Source organism: Narcine bancroftii, chromosome 12, assembly GCF_036971445.1.
Source record: "Narcine bancroftii isolate sNarBan1 chromosome 12, sNarBan1.hap1, whole genome shotgun sequence".
NCBI classification, from domain to species: domain Eukaryota; kingdom Metazoa; phylum Chordata; class Chondrichthyes; order Torpediniformes; family Narcinidae; genus Narcine; species Narcine bancroftii.
This window is the reverse complement of record NC_091480.1, coordinates 36794601-36818508: the sequence shown is the minus strand read 5'-3', so window position 1 is coordinate 36818508 and position 23908 is coordinate 36794601. Positions and strand designations below refer to the sequence as shown.

Genomic DNA, 23908 nt, shown 5'->3' with positions numbered 1-23908 from the left:
GGAGAGCTCGCCATAGAACACGATCTTGGGAAGGCGATGGTCTTCCATTCTGGAGACGTGATCCACACAGCGCAGTTGGGTCTTCAGCAGCATGGATTCGATGCTTGGGGACTCTGCCAGCTTGAGTACTTCGATATTGGTGATGAAGTCATTCCAATGAATGTTGAGGATGGAGCGGAGACAGCGTTGATGGAAGCATTCTAGGAGCCGTAGGTGATGCCGGTAGAGGACCCATGATTCGGAGCCAAACAGGAGCGTGGGTATGACAACGGCTCTGTACACGCTGATCTTTGTGTGTTTCTTCAGGTGGTTGAAAAAAGCAAAATTCCTCCACCCCCAAAAACAAGCTTAGATGAAATAAAGTAAACGTCAGGATGGAGGCTGGTGACGAATGGTGTACCTAAGGGTTCGTTATTGGGACTGTTGCTGTTTGTCATATATATTAATGATCTGGAGGATGGGGTGGTAAATTGCATTAGTAAATATGCATATGATACTAAAATAGGGGGAATTATGGATGATGAAGAGGGTTTTCAAAGATTGCAGAGGTATTTAAACTGCTTAGAGGAGTGGACAGAAAGATGGCAGATGGAGTTGAATGCTGATAAGTGTGAGGGGCTTCATTTTGGAAAGAATAATCAAAGCAAGACGTGATAAATGGGAGGGCATTGAAGAATGCAGTGGAGCAGAAAGATCTAGGGATAACGGTGCATTGTTCCCTGAAGGTAGGAGCGCATGTGGATAGGGTGGTGAAGAAGGCCTTTAGTATGCTTCCCTATATAAATCAGTGCATAGAATATTGGAGTTGGGAAGTAATGATGAAACTGTACAAGGCATTGGTGAGGCCAAATTTAGAGTACTGTGTGCAGTTCTGGTCACTGATTTATAGGAAGGATATTAACAAGATAAGAGAGTGCAGAGAAGATTTACAAAAATGTTGCCTGGGTTTCAGCATCTGGAATACAAGGAGAGATTGAGCAAATTAGGTCTTTATTCCTTGGCATGTAGAAGGCTGAGAGGGGATTTGATAGAGATGTTTAAGATAATGAGAGGGACAGATAGAGTTGATGTGGAAAGGCTTTTCCCATTGAGAATAGGAGAGATGGATACAAAAGGTCATGGGTTGAGAGTTGACGGGCAAAGGTTTAGGAGTAACATGAGGGGGAACTTCTTTACTCAGAGAATGGTTATTGTGTGGTATGGGCTTGTGGGAAAGCTGGTAGAGGCAGGGTCAATTTTGTCATTTAAGAAAGAGTTGGATAAGTATATGGATGGGAGGGAGATGGAGGGATATGGGCAGAGTGCTGGTAAGTGGGATTAGAGGAGGGTACTTGGATCAGTGCGGAAGAGAAGGGCCAAATTGGCCTGTTTCCGTGCTGTAATTGTTATTTGGTTTTAAAAAAAAAACCCGATATGTCAAAGTTAATAAGCAAAATATTCCCTTCCTCTGTTTTGGCACCTCTTCTCTTTGCTCCTGGGCCATTTTCCCTCCTATTTCAAGTCTCCTTGTTTACATTCTTCTCTCTCGCCCAGTCTACGCTGCAGCCTTGCGTAGCCTTGTACACCTCGAGCTCCCATTATTTTCCCCATTTACACATTTTTAAAGAAAAATGCATAACCCTCCAATCATTGTAGAACTTTGGCAAAACCTTGGCTACTTTGTCCAACAATATCCTCAATCGCCTTAGTTGTTTTTGTGAGTCAATAATTGTAGTATTGTAATGATACCCCTTTGTCCCATAGTTTTTCAGGCATTCTGTCCATGGCTCCTTCAGGGGGTTCAATTCACCCTGTGTTTTGTGCAGGTTTACATACTTTATGGTAGCTCCTGGGTGCATAGCATAGAGTCTCGTGATTCCTTGAAATGTTTCCTCTCCCCTCCAAGTAGAATTTTTTTTTTAGGGGGACTGGGTACAACATTGTGGACTTAACTTTTTTGTCTCAATATTTTCTTGGCCTGGGCAAATTCTTTTCTTTGTTTTAGCAGTGTAGGACTTGTTCAGGGAAGAACATCAATCATATCCCCCACCTTTTTCCCTTGTTATGACCCCAGATGACCCCAAAACCCAGCAGCAATATGTATTCACCAAGACAAATGGTTACTTAAATAAAAGTTGTTTTTAATTATCTTTAAACATGAAAACTGGATCAAACTTTAACTTATTACTATAACTTAACTAACCTAACTTAACCCCACTCTAATTCTAAGCACACATGTATGTAATGTGTGTGTAAGTTCAGAAAAGTTATTTGATTCACAGTCCAATCTCACTTCTCATTCCTCCAAGTTTACTGGTTGCAGGCAATTCTTATTCTGCGCACAGAATTTAACATTTAGGAAGTTCACCAGGCTTTGGTGCTTGAAAGGTAAATGGTTACCGCTCAAGAAGGTTCTTGTTGGTTTTCAGAGAGAGATTTGTTGTTTGCTGGACGCCCACAACTGATTCCTTTTAATCAGGCACTTCATTGTCTTACCGAAGAAACTTTCCCAATCAGGGTTCTCCAGATGATAACCTCTTTCTATCAGATCACCACAGAGTTCCTTTTTGTTTCCCTTATTTCAAGAGAAACATTAGGCAGCCGGTCCTCTCTTGTATGAACCACAAGTGCTTTGACTAGACTGAACTAAGCACTCACAACCCGTCTTTCAAATGGGGTTTTCCACAAGCTTGCCAGCTTATCCTGTTCCAGTCTCAGCTGCTACTACTGACTGTAGCATTGCAGAACTGAATTTTCGCTCTCTCTCTCTCTCAGAGAAAAAGCCTCTCGCTCCTTACAAAACCACATGACCCTCTTAGAACAGCAAGTTCCACTTAGACAGCCTGTAGCTCTGAGTTCTTTTATCTGTTCCCTTTTTGTAAACAACAATCCATTAGTGAAATCTCTTGGGCACTCTCCAAAGCTTTTGCAAAGGCTCTTGGAGCCGGCCTGTCTAGCATGAGCAGAGCTCTAGTATTTTAAATAAGATCTATTTTAAAGTGTTTGTATGTGACCTACACTAAGAAAACCTTCCCCAATTTATCTCCCAAAAACATATCTGTAATCTGTCACATCACCCCCGGAATTCCATTGGCTCCCCTGCCTCCCTTGATTGGGTAATCGCTGCCCTTAGCACATTTTCGTGGTCCCGGCTACTAATAAACTGGATCAGAACTAGCCTCACTCGTTGATTTGGGGCGAGACTGAGTGTCTGATGGGCTCTTTCTAGGGGGGGCCTCTGAATTGCTCCCTTCCCAAAACTTCGGGGATCCAGTGTTCAAATAACTCCAGTGAACCCTTCCCTTCCCCTCTTTCAGGCCCAGTCATCTAATGTTATTGCGCCTATTATAATTTTCCAGATATTCCAACTTGTCTGTCAGCTGGGGGGTTTTTTCGATGACCCACGCATCAGCTATATTTTCCATTCTTTCTTGTCTGTCCTGAATGTCCTCCATCTTGTCTTCCAGGGCTCCGATTATGACTTGTCAGAGTCCCAATTGAAGTTCACAGGTTGAGCAGGCTCTTCGAGACCTCTTTTAGTTTGGTATCTAGTCATAATTCTGATCTGGATTGCCAGCGATCACACTGCTGCCAGAACATCTTGGTCGGGCAAGACCGACGTCGCAGGCTTCATCCTCGTGCCTTCTGCATTGGGCCCCGCTGATAGCGCGGGAGCCTGCAGGTTGCCAGCATTGAGTGAGTTTTCACTTGATCTTTCTGCTGCTTCTAGCTGGTCTCTATCTTCTGTCGCCTGCCTCTTGCTCTGCCCATCTTGCTTCAGCGTGGGCAAGTTTAATTTCTTCTTATAGGTGAATTTTTCCTTGTTTTAGATGGGAGCTCTGTGGGGATGTCTTTTCAGCCTCTCAGCATCACGCTACTCCCAAATGGATCTAAATGTTGAGTGTTTTGGGGTTGTCACTGAACTCTATCTTAATTTATTTTTAATTTAGGCATACATTTTGGCCACGAGTCCGTGTCGCCTAATTGACGCCCAATTTACCTACGTCCCTGGTATGTTTCGAATGATGGGGGAACCGGAGTCCCTGGAGAAACCCACGCAGACATGGGGGAACACACAAACTCCTTACAGACAGCATGGGATTCAAAGTCCTGTAAATGCGTTGCACTAACCGCTACACCAACTATGCCACCCTTTCTTGTCTGTACTTCATTTTTAGAAGGGTTCTCTGGTTAACCATTCGCAGTAGACACCTGGGCTAGTTGTTATTATTTCTTTCGCCTTCAATGTGGTTTCCAACAAAATGCAAAATCTTACAGAGGGCTGAATAAAAGATTTGTCATGGATTTGTATATATAATTTGAAAAATCTCTGAAAAAATTGCATTTGTTTTTCTTGCAGTGATTATGACTATCTACGTGATCATTTCCGTGAGAAGCATTATCTGTGCGAGGAAGGGAATTGCAACACTGAGCAGTTTACTCATGCTTTTCGCTCTGAGATTGATTACAAAGCACATAAAGCTGCCTCTCATAGCAAGAGCAGAGCAGAGGCCCGACAGAATAGACAGATTGACCTGCAGTTCAATTATGCTCCTCGACATCAAAGGAGAAACGAAGGTAACTTTTGTGTAGTAGCTGAACAGCATTATTACATCTGCTGCTTCAATGGTTCTGGCTTTCCACATCACTATTTCAAGTTAACATTGAGAGAGGTGCTGAGGAGTCCCAAAAGTGCACTGATTGTAGAAGTCAGATCAAATGAAAGTAATTTGACCATTATTTCTTTGCTGATGCTGGCTATGCCATCGGAGGCATTTTTTCTAATTGGATATTCTCCACTTTCCCCGGTATTCATAAATATATTTTCCTTCAAGTGACGTTAGATTTGTACAGCACAGAAACAAGCCCTGCCACCTAATAAAGATGCCTGTCTTTTCTAATACCATTTGCCTGCATTGGCCCATATCTCTTTAAACTTTTCCTATCCACAGATCTGTCAAAAAGTCTTTTAAATGTTGTAATTGTATCTGCCTCTACCTCTCTTGCAACTTGTTCCAAAGACCCACCACTCTCTGTGTGGAAAAATCTTGCCCTCTGATTCCTTTTTAAATCTCTCTCCTCTCATCTGAAACCTGTATCCTCTAGTTCATTGCATGTCCTGGCCCGATTAAATTCCCAAAATGCATTACTTGACACTTGTCCAAATTAAATTCCATCAGCCATTGTCTTGCCCACTTTCCCAGTTGATTGATGTCCTGTTGTAACTCTAAACAACTTCCTTCACAGTCCACTACACCAATAAATTTGCTGATCTGCAAACTCGTCCTGAGTTTGGCTTGCTTGCCGTTGACTCTCAAATAACTGCAAACTTGCTTCTATCAACCAACTGCCTTTAGCATGTTAAATGTCACAATTGGCATTTCAATTGTTGAAATAAATGTACGTGCTATATATCCTCAAAAATTTTAAAAGTCACCTTAAAATCAGGGTCGTCTTGTACACTGGGTCTAAAATCCAAACTTTGATCGTGAAGTCTCAGCACTGCAGCCATCTTTCCTGCCAGCTCTGACACCATCTTGCACGTGTCTTGTTAATTATTGAAGTCTCAGCGCTCTTCCTGCAGTGTCCAGTCTAACTGCTGTATGCTCTGTCAGGCTTTAAACTGCCTGTTACAGGTGGTTTATTTTAAAATGTTTTAATAAAATTAAAACTTTCACAGGGTAATTTGGTGTTTAAAATACATTATAACTCCAGTTATGTGAAATGGTCAATGCTGGGCTTATGTTGGATAAACTTTTTTTTTTGGAGAACTGGTCATTTTTTTAAAAAACAACCCAGTAGCAACAGCAAATCACAAACAACAAGGGTCAGCTTATTAAACATTAAACAATGTTAAATTCTCGCTTTTAAAAAAAAAAAAAAAAAAATGCTGGCTATCACTGATCAATGAGATGAAACCAACATGACCGCCAATCATGGACATGAACCCCCGCCCCCCCTGCTGATCCCTGGGTAGGTTTCCCAGGCCAGTGGAAAACTCACTGGCAAATTGACTCTGGAACTCCTGACACCAAATCCTCTAGGCCTACCACGCACGCACACTGGGGAAAGTAGGCTAAAAGGAGGATTTGGAGTCAGTATCTGGTGTGCTGAGGATAGGAGGGGAGGGAACATCACTGAGGTCAAGGTCCCACTCTTGCCTGGAAGGCCGCTCTCCTTGATGACACTGAGACAAGGGATTCTTCTGACTGTTTGCATGCAATTTGAGAGGGAGAGTTGGAGAGAGAAAAGTCAATAGGGGAAGGAAAAGAAGAAATGGGGAGGGAGTGGCCTGAAACAAGAACAAATGTCATTCTAATTTCACGATGAGTGAATTATTTTTCAACCTGTGAGGTCATTTTGGCTCCAAAAAAAATTTTTGGATAAATGAAGATTTCTGATTAGTTTCGGATATCCTCATTTATCCAAATTTTTTATAACCTTTCTGGATAAATGAAGATTTTGGAGAATCCTATTTTGGATAATTAGAATTGTACTGTATTGTAAATTGCTTTTAACAACATCCACTGTGGTAGATTTGGGGGTCGTCTTGTAGATTTTTAGTGATTTTCTTTCTACATTTTAGGTGGAAATTCTGGGGAGGTCTTGTACATGAGTAGTCCTATACAGTATTTAAATTGAATATTGTGGCGGTATGCCATTAGGCAGGTCAATCAGCCCCGTTTGTTACGCATGCGGCGGGGCAGCCGACCAAAATGGTGCTGACGGGGGTTTCCTCCTGACCTTGGCACCAGGCTCAGAAGCCTGCGCTGGGGGAGCCACGTGACGCCCTGGTGACATTGGGGGGGCCCCACCGCAGTTCTCAGCCAGGTCCAGGCTGGGAGTTTTAGACCAGCCAGGCAGCCTGCAATAAATCAGTTTTGCTCACTGAACTCAACCCGTCTGGTTGTGCGATCCTTCAGTTGGCAGTGTAGCTGCCGCTACGATATGATGTTTCAAAATAAGACATTAAAAACTTAGTTCTGTTCTTCATGGATTCAGCAGTCCCAGTCAATGAATCTAGGTGACAGCAGGAGGTTGGATGCCAACACATCTGATCCATGACATTTCTCAGACTTCTGCAGGTAACTACAGAAGCATGGAAGTCTAAAATAATCCAGAACACAGGTTTTGTAGATAGCTGGCAATTCTCTTTCTATCTGGGCCATGTCAATTTAGATTGCAGCACACAAATTGCCCTTTCTGGAAGGGAGAACCACTAGTCAAGTTGGATGCTAGCTGGAAGATGCTCCTGTCTAACAATGACAATTCAATGAAATCTAAAATCACATTTTGTGTTCAAGTAACAGAATGACATTATTTGAAATATTACATTTGAATTTTTTGATAATGCTTGTTCTCAGCTAGATGTTGCTTTGTCCTCTAGGTATTTTGGGTGGAGAAGATTATGAAGAAGTGGATCGATTTAATAGAAGAGGCCAGAATAGAGGACAAAACCGTCGAGGCAGATGGAAATATAGCAGGTAATAATTTGAACAATCTCAGAAAAACAATTCTTGTAGCAATCATGGCTATTTGTGTGATCATTTCTGTGAGAAGCATTTTCTGTGTGATTACCAAAAAGCATTGTAATTTGAAATAAAGGAAGATTTCAATAAGCACATAATATACAGTATTTGGGTCTGTTTGGCTTTGCTCTGTGTACATTGATAATCTTTGAATTAGCTTTTTTGCTTCCATGTGTCGCAGTATAAATCTACTTTCAGTTTTTTTATTAACATAACAGTAAACTTGAACAATGGAGCCTAAAACCAAGAAAAAAAATACATGTGCTGTAAATCTGAAAGAAGTTGCAGAAATGTCTCAGCAAGAGTGAAAGTCTTTAAACTGTTTTTTTTTTCCGTTTTCCACATTGCCTTCAGAAAATAGTAGACCCCTTGACAAAACCCTCAATCCAGATATTGGCATCTGTTAAATTGTTATTGTCTGAGCAAGAGATTGTAAACATGTTGGCAATCTCTTTACCATCTCTGCTTGACTGACCATTGCTTCATTCAAATTCACTGTTATTTTCATCGGCATGGCTTCAAAACAATATTGGCCATTAAAATACTGTTGCAAGAAAATGAATATTGAAGATCTCAAGGGATCCTGCAAAGCAAATTCTTCAGTCTATCCACAGATCTATTCATGACATAATCTGCAGGAGCCACACTGCCTGGATTAACCAGAGATCCATCATAATTCACACTTGAGCAGAGGCTTATAGATTGCCTACCTGTAAAGACCATGATTTGTTCAGAATGACCAGGAGATCTAGGAATTAATCACAAGTGCAATATCTTCTTTGATTGGGAATGTACCCTGTTTGAAGGGAAGGGGTTGGGCAGATGAGGATCATTTCTAGGCAACTTAAAAAAAAAGTATGCCTGAAAGAACTGATGGTGTCTGGAAAGAGTGCAGGAAATCTTATCAATTTGCCAATAACCATGACCTTCATGAATTCTCCAGCACGATTTGAATCACATATCTCAGAGGCTCAATCTACTGGGAACTAAAGGAGAAGATCTTAACAGAGTTGGACTACATCTGCTAAAAGGCCCAATTAGAGAAAAATTAATCAGTCTGACACTCTTGAGTGCCAGTGTCACCAATCCTCAGCACTCACTTGTCTAATTTCTCCTCCAATGGTCTATCAACATTGATGCTTAATTCATTTGTCCTTTGTAATTGTTCATTGGTTAATCACTTCCATAAATAAGCTTACTGAACAAATGATGCAGATTGTTGAAGCATTGCTGGTATTTTATTAACTTTTGCAGTTAATGTTGGTATTTGTTGCTATGCCATAAATGTCACTGAGGCTGTTGTGTGACACCAACAACTAGTTAGTTAAAACATTTTCAGATTGCTATAGCTTTCTCTCAAATTGATTTTCTGGAGAGTGGGTTTATCGTTATAATCTCAAACATGCAAGGCATGTCCTTTATCTAGTTTCTTCATCTAGTGAGTGGTGATTTTTTTGGAAATCTACTCAAAGGGCTGTGGAGGTTCAGATGCTGATCACATTCATGGCAAAGAGTAATAATTTTTTTAAACCAGCTTAGTTTTTTTGGCTATTGAGGGATATGTTGTGCATGATGGAAAGAGCATTTTGAAGATTGGCCTTGGTCATTAAATGCCATGGCCACCTACTTACTTCCGTTTGTCATCTTTTGTACCAATGTTCTTCCATTGCCTGATTTCTCCATGTTTTTCACTTTCAATGGTATTTCTTCCTTTCCATTCGAAATGATTTGCTCCCTTGGTAGTCATGATGTATGGAATGCTAGTATTTAGGCAGAAGGTGCTTGCCAAGCCTGTTTGGTGCTTTTTCTGCACATTAGAAGTTTGCAGAATATTGGTGTGATTACTGGGATACCATTTTACCAGAGTATTCAGTGATAGCTTCTGGCATCACTCCTCAGGTGCCTCAAACAGGAGAGAGTAGCGGAATAGGGGAATTAAAAACAGTGGCGGAATTGTTGTCCTGCCCTTAACCCAGCAGCGGAGGTATTAATTGCACTGAATCGACATCTGTGTTTTAAAAGGGGAAACAGTCAGGACGGAAAGGATGTTTGTTATACGTCAAACTAGACGCTGATGCTGTTGTTACAAGTCGTGCCTATTTTGCTGCCGGAAAGCCAGCATGCTTTGTAAAATGACACACTGGGGCAGCATTGTGCTGGCATTGTCTGGTTCAGTGTAAACAAGCAAAGCCGGCTTAATGACGGGTCTTCTTTATGACAGTACTGTGGGATATGTTTATTTTTTTTTTAAAAGCTAGTTATTACTGGCACACCCTTTTATACATTAAGAATTGTAATGTTCAGTTCTGTCAGATTTTAAAAATTAGTTGGTGATACAGTAAAACCCCTGGTATCTGGGATTGATAGATGCAGAATAATTGAATTTACCGGTTTCTTGAGATTGCATGATTGGCGAGCTAATGATGAGGTCCACGACTTTTAAACTTTCTGCAATTTTTTTTGCCATTTGCTTTTGGTTTGCTGGTTGGTTTGCATTTTGGATAATGGGTTGTACTGTATTTGGTTATCAGAAATGGATGGTTTCTATGTCACCCTCATTCATGTGCATCTGTTAGGACATGAATTCAATCTCCCAAGGGCTAAACAGCAGTAATTTTTTAAATAATATATTTTATTTTTCATCTTTAACTATATTTAACAGTTAACAATTAGACAAAATACAAAACGTAAGAAAACACCATTCCCCTACCCTTTGTGTGAACGGTTAAACAAAGTAAAAAGAAAAATCCCATCACCGGTGCATAACAATGAAACACATAGAGACCTGATATTACCATAATGTTACATTCTTTGCAGAGGTCTATGGCTAGGCAGAAGTGATCACATCCCTATAGTGGTGCCTGTATGTTCTAGATAAGGTTGCCGCAGTAAATTCTTATGAGAGAATACCCTGAGATGTATGTTGAAAACATCTGGGTCTATTGATTGAAAATAGAGTGGAAGTAATTCATCATGAGATTGAGGTTCAAAGAGAGACAAAAAGGGACAAAGCTTAGGTGAATCTTCCAAAGGTAACGTGCTAGGGATTGCAAAGATGGTGGTAACTAAAACATAGACAATTACATTGTGCAGTGAGATACAATTTTTTGAAAAACAGGGATTGGATATTGCAACTTGTGTTTCTGTATAATCTCCATTGGTGTAATTTTTCACTGATTTTACTTCCAGGGAGGAAGAAGATAGAGAGGTTGCTGCAGCTGTTCGAGCATCTATAGCAGCAAGGAGGCAAGAGGAAAAGAAACGAGCTGCTTTAAAGGAAGAAACTGATTATAGCAAAAATAAAAACTCTGAAAAGGATATTGACGATACATGCAATGTTAAGAGTGTGGTGAAGCCAGCTAGTGAGACTACAGGTTTGGTTTGGTTTACTTTGGTTTTGAGTAAGTGTTTTAATGTACATCTTTTGCTCCCAATTGCATATGGTCCAGCTGAATGTAGTAAGAATTTAGGTCCAAGCAGAAAGAATGATTTCACGCTCTTGGTAATAATAGTTCTAAAAATAATGAAAACATTCATTCCTTTTCCTGCGGGCATGGCAGAATTTCTAGTAGAGGCCGAAATGAAGATTTGTACAACAAGATATCGAAAAGATTTAATTAATCTAGGAAAAGGATTTGAACAATATAACCAATTAGCATCAATGGCAAGAGAACGGGAGTTAAAATTTTCAAGTTATTAGTAGTATAATGATAAAAATGTTTTTGCACTAAAATGTTCACCTCGGCAGGTCTGATCACCTGGCTGTACTTCTACTCCTGGCGGATTAGCAGAAACTGAGGACTATAGCGCCAGTGGTGAAATTATGGTCAAGGGAGAAGAAAGAGCCCCTGCAGGACTGCTTTGAATCAGAGGTCTTGACCATCTTTAAGGACGTCTCTAGATTTGAATGAACGTGCCTTGGCTGTTACTAACTTTATCAAGACCTGTGTGGATGAATGTGCACATACTGTGTGGTGTGACTACCCCAACCAAAAGCTGTGGATGAATCAGAAGATTCACAACCTGCTGAGGGCGAAATCGATAGTGGTTAAGACCAGGGATTCAAGATTCAATTTATTGTCATGTAACAAAGACAGTGCAATGTTACACAGAATTTGTTTTCTTCTGCCATGAGACAGACAGATTTGCCATCAGCAGAAATTTCCTGAAGTCCCTCTTGCAGTCAGAGAAAGAGAAGCAAAAAGAGTGTCCTCTCAGTCACTGTGTGTCCATGGATTTGCTTTCAGCGACCGCCTCACCCTCTCATATCCCAGTTCCAATAATTGGTACCCCTTCATCCAGTTTCAAGCAGTCCGCAGTTTAAATCCCTTGACCACAGTCGCCAGAAGCCTGCGTGAGTTCCTCTCCTCAAGTAACCAAATACCCATTGCCTATATGTTTCTTCAACCACTAACCCCTCAATGGTCTGCCACCTTCAGTCTACCACCCGTGGTTCATCTCTGCTTCTCCTTCTCAATCAGGGGATGGTCTCATTTTCTGGTCTCCCGTGCCAGTCCTCTGCTTCCCTGGATTCTCTAACCCCTCATGGGTGCTGCCAATGATCACAGAATCTTTTTTAAATAAAACCACTGTCAGCTCCATTTACTGTTAAAACCTATACAGAGTGATCCCATTATTTAGTGGAAAACCAGGTACAACCCACAGAAGGCTATCTCTGCAGCAAAGAGGCAGTTATGAAGGAAGCTAAAATCAATGAGACACTCGGCAGCTATGGCAGGGCTTGCAGCCATTGCATCCGACAAGCCGACGCCTAATATCATAAATGGCTGTGATGCTTCACTACCCGATGAGCTGAACACATTTTGCGCTCACATTGAAAAGGAGAACTCAATGGTACCAATGAAAATTCCTGCAGAAGATGGTGACCCTGTGATATCTGTTTCAAGGCCAATGTCAGAACATCTTTCAAGAGGGAGAACCCTCTCAAGGCATCTGCTAGGGTACTGAAAATCTTTGCCAGTTAGCTGGAGTGTTCATGGACACTTTTAACCTCTCATTGCTGCAGTTGGAGGGTTCCACATGCTGAAAATCTTTGCCAATTAGCTGGAGTCTTCATGGACACTTTCGACCTCTCATTGCTGCAGTTGGAGGGTTCCACATGCTGAAAATGAGCATCAATCAGGCCCAGTGCCCAAGAGCAGAGGGAAATGCCTCATGATTATCACTTTCATCTACTGTGGTGAAATGCTTTCGGGTTGGTCATGGCCAGAATTAACTCGTACCTAAGTAAAAATCTGGACCCACTGCAATTCACCTACCTCCACAATCGCTCCACAGCAGATACAACCTCACTGGCTCTCCACACAGCTCTGGATCATTGAGAAAACAGTAACATCAGGCTGCTTTTCATTGACCACAGCTCAACGTTCAATACCGTCATACCCTCAGTATTGGTCAGCAAGCTTGCACAACGCAGTTACAGTGCCAGCGACCTAGGTTCAAATCTGACGCAGTCTGTAAGGAGTTTGTACATTCTCCACGGGCCTGAGTGGGTTTCCTCTGGGTGCTCAGGTTTCCTTCTCGCCCTTCAAAATGTACAGGGGTTACAGGCTAATTGGATGTAATTGGGCTGCACGTCTTATGGGCGGAAAAGGTCTGTTACCATGCTGTATGTCTTTATTTTTTAAAAATCTGGATCCTTGACTTCATTGGAAGACCACAGTCAGTATGAATCGGAATAATGTCTCGTTTTTGCCAACAATCAACACAGGCTTCCCTCAAGGAGGCGTGCTTAGCCCATTGCTCTAGACTTGTGACAGTGAGGCTAGGTACAATTCAAATACCATCTATAAATTTGGCGATGACACCATGGTCTTGGACAGAATCATGGAAATGAGGAAGTCTACAGGAAAGAGAGATCAACTGGTTGAGTGGCGTCACAGCAACCACCTTGCCCTCAAAGTCAGCAAAACGACGGACTTCAAGAGGGGGAAATCAGGAGAATGCAAACCAGACCTTGTCGAGAGTTCAGCAGTGGAAAGGGTTAAGAACTTCAAATTCCTGAGTGTCAACATCTTTGAAGATCTATCCTGGGCCTCCATTGTCAAAGTAAGCATGAAGAAGGCTCGCCAGCAGCTGTTCATCATGAGGAGTTTAAGGAGATTTGATATATCACCAAAGACTTCCAAATTTCTACAGGTGTACTGTGAAGAGCATTCTGACTGGTTGCATCACTGTCTGGTATGGAGGTGTCAAAGCACAAGTCAAATAAAGACTATAGAGAGTTGTGAACTCTGCCAGCGATAACATTGGCATTAGCCTTCACTTCATTAAGAACATCTACAAGAGATGGTAGCTCAAGAAAGCAGCCTCTATCCTCAAGGATCCTCACCTCTCAGGCTATACCCTCTTACTGCTACAATGAAGGAGATACAAGAGCCTAAAGTTGAACACACGCTGTTACAAACCCAGCTTCTTCCCCTCTCCCGTCGGAGTTTTGAATGGACACTGAACCACTGACACCACCTCACTTTTCTCTTGCACACTAATTTATCTATTTTTAAAACATAGCAATTTTGGACCTTATAATGCTTCTGCAAATCAGCAAATTTTGTGATATCTGTTTTTTTAAAAATTTTTTATTTTTCACACCATAAATCACATTAGCCATGCTACACACTTTTTCTTTTTCACGCATATACAGTGACTTTTTCTCCCCCCCCCCCCCCTCCCAAGCCACCCCCCCACACCCCCCCCCCTCCCATCCATTTTAGGTATACAATCTAGGTTACATTAAACCAGTCAGATAATGTTGTCATTCAACAAAAATACACCAGAAATTCTACTGAGTCCATTCTTTTCTTTCCTTCTCCTTCCATCAACTTAGGTAATGATTGTCCCCGGTAGGTTTTCGCTATTGAATTTAATGTAAGGCTCCCATATTTGTTCAAATATTTCAATATTATTTCTTAAACTATATGTAATTTTTTCTAATGGAATACATTTATTCATTTCTATATACCATTGTTGTATTTTCAGATTATCTTCCAATTTCCAGGTTGACATAATACATTTTTTTGCTACGGCTAGGGCTATCTTAACAAATCTTTTTTGTGCATCCTCCAAATCAATTCCAAATTCTTTGTTTTTTATGTTACTTAGAAGAAAGATCTCTGGATTCTTTGGTATATTGTTTTCTGTTATTTTATTTAATATCTGATTGAGATCTTCCCAAAATTTTTCTACTTTCTCACATGTCCAGATTGCATGAATTGTTGTTCCCATTTCTTTTTTACATCAAAAACATCTATCAGATACTGTTGGGTCCCATTTATTTAACTTTTGCGGTGTAATGTATAGTCTGTGTAGCCAGTTATATTGTATCATACGTAGCCTCGTATTTATTGTATTTCTCATCGTTCCAGAACATAATTTCACCCATGTTTCCTTTTTTATCTTTATTTTTAAATCTTGTTCCCATTTTTGTTTAGTTTTACCATTTGTTTCCTCATTCTCTTTTTCTTGCAGTTTAATATACATATTTGTTATAAATCTTTTGATTAACATTGTATCTGTAATCACATATTCAAGGTTACTTCCCTCTGGCAAACTCAAATTGCTTCCTAATTTATCTTTCAAGTAGGATCTCAGTTGGTAATATGCCAGCGCTATATCTCCAGTTATATTGTACTTATCTCTCATTTGTTCAAAGGATAAGAATCTACTTCCTGAAAAACAATTCTCTATTCTTTTAATCCCTTTTTTTTCCCATTCTCTAAAGGAAAGGTTATCTATTGTAAAAGGGAGTAACTTATTTTGCGTCAGTATTAGTTTTGGTAATTGATAATTTGTTTTATTTCTTTCTACATGAATCTTCTTCCAAATATTGAGGAGATGATGTAATACTGGAGAGGTTCTATGTTGTACCAATTTTTCACCCCATTTATATAATATGTGTTCAGGTATCTTTTCCCCTATTTTATCTAATTCTAATCTCGTCCAGTCTGGTTTTTCCCTTGTTTGATAAAAATCTGATAGGTATCTTAATTGTGTGGCTCTATAATAATTTTTAAAGTTTGGCAATTGTAAGCTTCCTTGTTTATACCTTTCTGTTAATTTATCCAGTGCTATCCTCGGTTTCCCCCCTCTCCATAAAAATTTCCTTATTATTTTCTTTAACTCTTTGAAGAATTTTTCTGTCAGTTGTATTGGCAATGCCTGAAATAAGTATAATATCCTTGGAAAAATGTTCAGTTCAATACAGTTTATCCTTCCTATTAGTGTTAGTGGTAGATCTTTCCAATGCTCTAAATCGTCCTGTAATTTTTTCATTAGTGGATAATAATTGAGTTTGTATAATTGGCCGAGATTTTTGTTTATTTGTACACCTAGGTATCTTATTGCCTGCATTTGCCATCTAAATGGAGATTCCTTCTTAAATTTTGAGAAATCCGCATTATTCATAGGCATTGCTTCACTTTTATTTACGTTTATCTTGTAACCCGACACTTCTCCATATTCCTTCAATTTCTTATATAATTCTTTTATTGATAGTTCTGGTTCTGTTAAGTACACTATAACATCGTCCGCAAATAGACTGATTTTATATTCCTTGTCTTTTATTTTTATTCCTTTTATATTATTATCTATTCTTATCAATTCTGCTAGTGGTTCTATAGCTAACGCAAACAATAAAGGTGATAGTGGGCATCCCTGCCGCGTTGACCTGCTTAAGTTAAATTGTTTTGATACATGTCTATTTACTGTCACTTTCGCTAACGGTCCCTTATATAATGCTTTAATCCAATTAATATACTTCTCCAGTAAACTGAATTTTTGCAATACTTTGAACAAATAATTCCATTCTACTCTGTCGAAGGCCTTCTCTGCGTCTAAAGCAACTGCTACTGCAGGTGCTTTATTTCCTTCTACTGCATGAATTAAGTTAATAAATTTACAAATATTGTCTGTTGTGCGTCTTTTTTTGATAAATCCAGTTTGTTCTAAATTTACCATTTTTGGTACCTGCTCTGCTAATCTGTTTGCTAATAGTTTAGCTATTATCTTATAATCTGTGTTTAGTAAAGATATTGGTCTATATGACGCTGGTGAGAGTGGATCTTTCCCTTGTTTTAGTATTACTGTAATTATTGCTGTTTTACATGAATCTGGTAAGCTTTGTGTTTCATCAATCTGGTTGATTACATCCAGGAGGGGTGGAATTAATAAGTCTTTAAATGTTTTGTAGAATTCTATTGGGAGTCCATCCTCTCCTGGTGTCTTATTATTTGGTAATTTTTTTATTATCTCTTGTATTTCTACTGTTCCAAATGGTTCTGTTAATTTATTTTGTTCCTCTATTTGTAGTTTTGGTAGTTCAATTTTAGTCAAAAATTCATCTATTTTCCCTTCTTTCCCTTCGTTTTCAGTTCGGTATAATTGTTCATAGAATTCTCTAAAGTTTTCCTTAATTTCTTTTGGATTATATGTAATTTTTTTGTCTTTTTTCCTTGATGCCAATACCATTTTCTTAGCTTGCTCTGTCTTAAGCTGCCATGCTAGGATTTTGTGCGTTTTTTCACCCAGTTCATAATATTTCTGTTTTGTCTTCATTATATTCTTCTCTACCTTATATGTTTGTAATGTTTCATATTTTATTTTTTTCTCCGCCAATTCTCTTCTTTTAGTTGTATCTTCCTTCATTGCTAATTTTTTTTCTATATTTACTATTTCCCTTTCCAACTGCTCTGTTTCCTGATTATAGTCCTTCTTCATCTTGGTTACATAACTTATTATTTGCCCTCTAATGAATGCTTTCATTGCATCCCATAGTATAAACTTATCTTCCACTGATTCCGTATTTATTTCAAAATACATTTTTAATTGTTTTTCAATAAATTCTCTAAAATCCTGCCTTTTAAGTAGCATGGGGTTTAATCTCCATCTATACATTCTTGGAGGGTTGTCCTCTAGCTTTACTGTCAATATTAAGGGTGAATGGTCCGATAGTATTCTAGCTTTATATTCTGTTTTTCTTACTCTATCTTGCATACTAGCTGATAACCAAAATAGGTCTATTCTTGAGTATGTTTTATGTCTAGCCGAGTAATATGAATATTCCTTTTCTTTTTGGTTTTGTTTCCTCCATATATCCAAAAGTTGCATTTCTTGCATTGATTTAATTATAAATTTGGTTACTTTGTTCTTTCTGTTAATTTTTTTCCCAGTTTTATCCATATTTGAATCCAAATTCAGGTTGAAATCCCCTCCTATTAGTATGTTCCCTTGCGTATTAGCTACCTTCAAAAAGATATCTTGCATAAACTTTTGATCTTCTTCGTTAGGTGAATATACATTAAGTAGATTCCAAAACTCCGAATATATCTGACATTTTATCATTACATATCTCCCTGCTGGATCTATTATTTCCTCTTCTATTTTAAATGGCACATTTTTACTAATTAATATAGCCACTCCTCTTGCTTTTGAATTATACGATGCTGCTGTTACACGTCCTACCCAATCTCTCTTTAATTTCTTGTGCTCCAATTCAGTTATTTCTTGGACAAATGCTATATCAATTTTTTCTTTTTTCAGTAAATTTAGCAGTTTCTTCCTTTTAATTTGGTTATGTATTCCATTAATATTTAAAGTCATATAGTTCAACGTAGCCATTTTATACTTTGTTTATCTTCCCTTTCCGTTTTTCCATCATTACCTTTCCTCCTTTTCCATTTCTGTTTTCTTATTTTAAACCCTTTATAAGACAACATTCCTAAAACATCAAACATTTTCCTTATTCTCCTATTTATAACTTCTTTAGCCCCAATCTCCCCTTCCCCTCCTGAGTTGTCCTTTATCCCTTGTCGGACAACCACATCTCCCCTCTTCATTTGGGTTTGCGAATTCACTCGCAAGCGTCAACTGATTTTGCAGTGACCGCTATTCCCCCCCACCCAGCCCCCCCAGAAAAGATTTCACTTTTCATATGTAACAAAGGTCACTCTTTTAATTCCCTCCTTATTCTCTCTATTCCATTACCTTCCCTTATTAATTCTTGTCTATACTATTTATATTTTCCTCTAAGTACCGATACATTCACGTATGCACATTATACCTATACACTCTTATACCTCTTTACCCACATACATATCAATCGTGATCATTTTTACTCTCATTACACGTCTTCATCTCTCCGTCTATTTTGTAGTTCTGCAAATTTTCGTGCTTCTTCTGGATCCGAGAATAGTCTGTTTTGTTTTCCTGGAATAAATATTTTCAATACCGCTGGATGCTTTAGTATAAATTTATACCCTTTCTTCCATAAAATCGCCTTTGCTGTATTGAACTCCTTTCTCTTCTTTAGGAGTTCAAAACTTATATCTGGATAAATGAAGATTTTTTGCCCTTTATACTCCAGTGGCTTGTTGCCCTCTCTTACTTTTTCCATTGTCTTCTCCAGTATCTTTTCTCTTGAAGTATATCTTAGGAATTTTACTAAAATAGATCTTGGTTTTTGTTGTGGTTGTGGTTTAAAGGCCAATGCTCTATGTGCCCTTTCTATTTCCATTTCTTGCTGTAGTTCTGGACATCCTAGGATCCTAGGGATCCAATCTTTTATAAACTCCCTCATATTCTTGCCTTCTTCATCTTCCTTAAGGCCCACTATCTTTATGTTATTTCTTCTGTTATAATTTTCCATTATATCTATTTTCTGAGCTAACAGTTTTTGTGTCTCTATAGCTTTTTTATTAGATTCCTCCAATTTCTTTTTTAAGTCTTCTACCTCCATTTCTGCTGCTACTGCCTGCTCTTCCATCTTGTCCATTTTCTTTCCCATTTCTGTTAAGGTCATATCTATTTTATTCATTTTCTCTTCTGTGTTGTTTATTCTTCTTCTTAAATCATTAAATTCCTGTGTTTGCCATTCTTTAAATGACTCCATGTATCCTTTAATAAGAGAAAGTATATCCTTTATCTTGCCTTTCCCTTCTTCTTCTATTTCACTGTACTCTTCCTCTTCCTCTTCTTCTTCCTCTGGGTTGGCCATCTGTTGTTTCTTTGTTGCCCTTTTCTTCTCTTCTTTCTTGTTTCCATTGTCTTCTGTGTTCTCTTCTTGCTGCAGGTGTTCTGCAGCTGTCGTTGCCGGCTGTGGAGATCGACTCCCCAGCTGGTCCCCCCTCCCGTCGGTATGGTTTTTTTCATGCGCATCGCGCATGCGCGAGGAGTCGCTCATGCGCGGTTGCGCACTTTTACTCGGCTCAGCGAGCCATTGTTGTAGTTCTTTTTCTACCGACCTGAGGTAGCGGGCTCCTCTCTCCACAGCGGGCCTCTTCGAACAGGTAAGGCCTTCTCCTTCTTCCTCCGTTGTCTTCTCTTCCTCTCTTCTTACCGTTGATTTTGATTTTTCCTTTTTTGTCGCCATCTTCTTTCCACCTTTATAGTCACTTTTCTGTAACTTTTATTTCTGTGCCTTTGTGTTTTCCTTTGTTTTTTCCGACTTTTCTGGAGAGGGCTGGAGTTCACCGTCCGGCCACTACTCCATCACGTGACTCCTCTCAAATTTTGTGATATCTTTTCATGACAATAAATTCTGATTCGGAAAATCAATGCTCTTTCCTACAGTACTGCTGTTATCTGGCCTGCAGAGTGTTACCAGCATTTCCTGCAGATTTCTAAAATGTGTTGTCTATTGTTTTTGGAGAGAAGTAACACATCCAAAGGAAACATCAGAATGTATGGGAAGGTAAATTATAATAAAGTGCTTTGAGAGATTGGTCATGACCAGAATTAACATGTACCTCAGCAAAGGTCTGGACCCACTACAATTTGACTATCGTCACAATCGCTCCACAGAAGATGCATTATTGCTGGCTCTGCATTCTGCCCTGAATCACTTCAAAACAGTAACCTGTACATACAGTTGCACTTTGTAGACTACAACTCAGCCCTCAACAACATTATTCCCTCAGTGCTGGTCAAGAAGTTCCAAACCCTGGGCCTCTGCATCCCCCTCTACAAATTCCTTGACTTCCTCATCGGAAGACCACCATGCGAATTGGAAGCGAGGTCTCTTCCCCACTGATTATCAACACAAGCACACCTGAAGGATGCGTGCTGAGCCCACTGCTCTACTCATTATACACCCACAACTGTGTGGCCAAACACAATTACAATAAATATACGATCTACAAATTTGCTGATGACATCATTGATGTCTGCAGAATCACAAATGTCAATTGGGAAGTCTACAGGAGGAAGATGGATCAACTCGTGTGGTGTCATGTCAACAACCTTGCTTTCAATGTTAGCAAAACCAAGGAGATGATTGCAGACTTCCAAGAGGAAGTCAGAAGAAACCAATCCAGCCCTCATCAATAGCTCAATACTGAAGAGGGTCAAGAACTTCAAATTCATGGGTGTTAGCAGCTCTGAGGATCTATCCTAGAGCCTCCATGTTGATGCAATCATGAAGGCTCACCAGCAGCTATACTTTGAGGATTTAGTATGTCACTGAAGATTCTCAAACTTCTACAGGTGTACTGTGGATGCATTATTGTCTGGTATTGGAGGTGCCAACACTCAGGACAATAAAGTCCAGTGGGTTGTTAACTTGACCTGCAACATCATGTCTTCACTCTATCAAGGACATCTACAAGAAGTGGTGTCTTAAGAAAGCAGCTTCTATCCTCAAGGATCCCCCACCACCCAGACCATGCCCTCTTCTCTCTGCTACTGTCGGGGGGGGAGGGGGGGTGGAGTAGGGGAAGGGAGCACTTAGCAGCACAAGGACATCTTCTTCCCCACTGCCGTAAGATTACTGAATGATCAATGGGCCAAAGACACTGCCTGACTTTGACTTTTCGGGCACTATTTTATTTTTCGTAAGGTGGTTTATATGAATATTTGCACTACAATGCCAAAGTTCATGACTTCTTTATGCCAATAAATTCTGATTCTGGAACCCTGCTTCAAAGGTACCTGGTATTGAGCAAGATGCAGCAGAAAAAGTGCATCGAATTGGATCAGCCATGACCTTGCGCTTAAGGTTAAATGGCCTGTTATAATCCTATAAATTAAAGGGGTCAAACCCTCCCCACCATCAGCAACAGGAGTTACCTGCCACCATCGGATTCAACAACAGACTCATTTAGGGACTCTGCATTTTTTTTTTAAATTGTCTCTGTTTTGGACAGTTTGTTTACATGTGTATGTTGAGTGCAGTTTTTTGCACGACCAATAAATGGTAATACTGCTTTGCCCACAGGAACAGGAGTCTCGGGGTTATATGTAATGTCATGTATGTATTCTGACAATAAATCTGATAGCTATATAATTAGGTACAGAATTTGTGCAGGCTCCATCTTTCTTCTCTTGACTCTTCTTTTCGCCTTTTGGAGTTAATTCTGAGCCTAAATCTTGTGTGGACGTATTAGGACAAGATTAACCATTCCCTGTCCCAAACATATATAATGACAACCACAATAAATGTGGTGTAACTGAGAAGCATTGTTGGGGGTGCGGGGAGGGGGGGGGGAATGGATGGGACTGCTTTGCTTCTGATATACCGTGCCCTCCATAACGTTTGGGACATAAACACATTTTTTCCTTCATTTGCACCTGTGCTCCACAGTTTTAAATTTATAATTAAACAATTCACATATGATTCACTATATGAAATGCTTGGCTTGGCAGAATATTATAAAGCTCAGCACCCTAAAGTAATTCAGCAATTGGTGTAATTTTGGAGCAAACAGGAAATGACCTGTGAAACATAATCTACTGCACATTTTTTTAAATCATTCTTGAATTAATTCAAAACAAAGATTACTTGCAGTTTCAAACTTGTGAATAAATTTTAATTTGCCTTTATATTAAGGAACCAAAGAGACTGCTAAAGGCCCTTCAAAGCCAGAGATTTTGCAAGTGACGGTTCCACCTAATCCAAGGTATACAAATAAAACCAGTCCTATAATGTTCAAATTATTTCTGGGATGATTCCATATGTTCATGAGAAAGTCAAATGCATATTTGTTCAGTAGTGAAATTTGTTTTATTCTTAAAGCAAAGAGACACAAGGAAAGTAAAATGAAGTATTTTGATCAGCAACATTGGAAGTTCATAATTGGAAAAAATTAAGGATTTTACATTGGGTGGATGAAGGAGGTCCTGTGTTGAAATGTAGAAGCTGCTGTTAAAAGTGGCAGAGCTGATTTAATAAGACCACACAGTATAGCATCAGTGATAATTTTGGGGGATAGAAGGATCAATTACCATAAAATGGAAGGGGGTCAATATCTTGTACAGAGGCCTGGTCATCTTCCTTTGGAAGGGTTCAACTAATTTGGCAGGGGTCGGAATACTACTGATAGCAGGGTAGCAGTTGGAGAGATTGAATCAAGCATTGAGAATAAATTGAGCAAGACCAGTGGGCAGAGGAAAGGATGCAAATTGGGGAACTTGGGGGTGTGGGGGATGGTTAGAAAGTTTAATTGCATATTCTTTAATGCACGGAGACCTGCAGGTGAGTCAGGTCAATTTAGAGCTGGAATTCTGCTATCAGTCACAAAAAAGGTTGAGTGGAGGCTCAGGCTGGCATCTTAATGGAAGAAGGTGCAAAAAAGGAGGGGGCAAGTGCCATGTGATTACAGAGAAGGTCACTGAAAATGCATGGAGAGGATCTTGGAGGGAGTGCCCAATCAAGCTATATGGTTAGAATTTGGGAACATGAGAGGCTGCAATCACTCATCTGGGGTTGTACTATTGGCCTTCCAATAGTTGGTGGGAATTGGAAAAACAGATATCTAAGCAAATGATAGAAAGGTATAAAAGCAATAGTATAGCATTGGGAAACTAGCTTTTCAATCTTGACTAGGATTGTGTGAGCACAGGGGCTTAGAAGGGATGGGGATGAGGATTTTTTTTGGAGACAATATGCAGATAGTCCTGCTAGGTATCATAGTAAATGAAACTGGACAGCTAGTGGATTTGTTGGGAACAGTGGCCAGCATTTCAAGATGGTTATCAAAAGGGAGAATGTTAGTCCTTGAAATAATGTCCTAAATTGGGAGCAGACTAATTTGAATGGTGTAAGCATGATCTAGTGAAAATAGATTAGGAGTAGATAAGATCTCACATAGTAAGTAAGAATATTTTAAGAAGTTGACAAGGATTTGGGATAGTATATTTTGAGGGTGAAAGGCAAAGATGGTAAGATTAGAGAACTTTTGATGACAAAATTCACTGAAAGTTTAACCAAAGGGAAGCAATTTCCTTAAGAAATTGATGGTGTGGGAAAGTACTTAAAGAAATTAGCAGGACAAAAATAAAGATTGTCAATCTTGCTGTGGCTATTGTTATTCTACAAGTATATTATGAGCAAGAGAGTAGTTAGAGATTCAGGAGGTCCCCTTATAGACCAGAGGGATAATTGCATGTGA

The 23908-nt window shown here is 39.5% G+C and overlaps 1 protein-coding gene across 3 annotated transcripts in view; it reads left to right on the top strand.

Moving 5' to 3' along the window:
* znf598 (zinc finger protein 598) overlaps positions 1-23908 on the top strand; it is a 53059-nt gene that overhangs the window by 13890 nt on the left and 15261 nt on the right. For all 3 annotated transcript variants that reach the window (XM_069906547.1, XM_069906548.1, XM_069906549.1), the window contains exons 5-8: positions 4340-4557; positions 7367-7463; positions 10698-10882; positions 22348-22417. In XM_069906547.1, coding sequence (XP_069762648.1) covers positions 4340-4557; positions 7367-7463; positions 10698-10882; positions 22348-22417 — 570 coding nt within the window. The remainder of the gene's footprint in view (positions 1-4339; positions 4558-7366; positions 7464-10697; positions 10883-22347; positions 22418-23908) is intronic.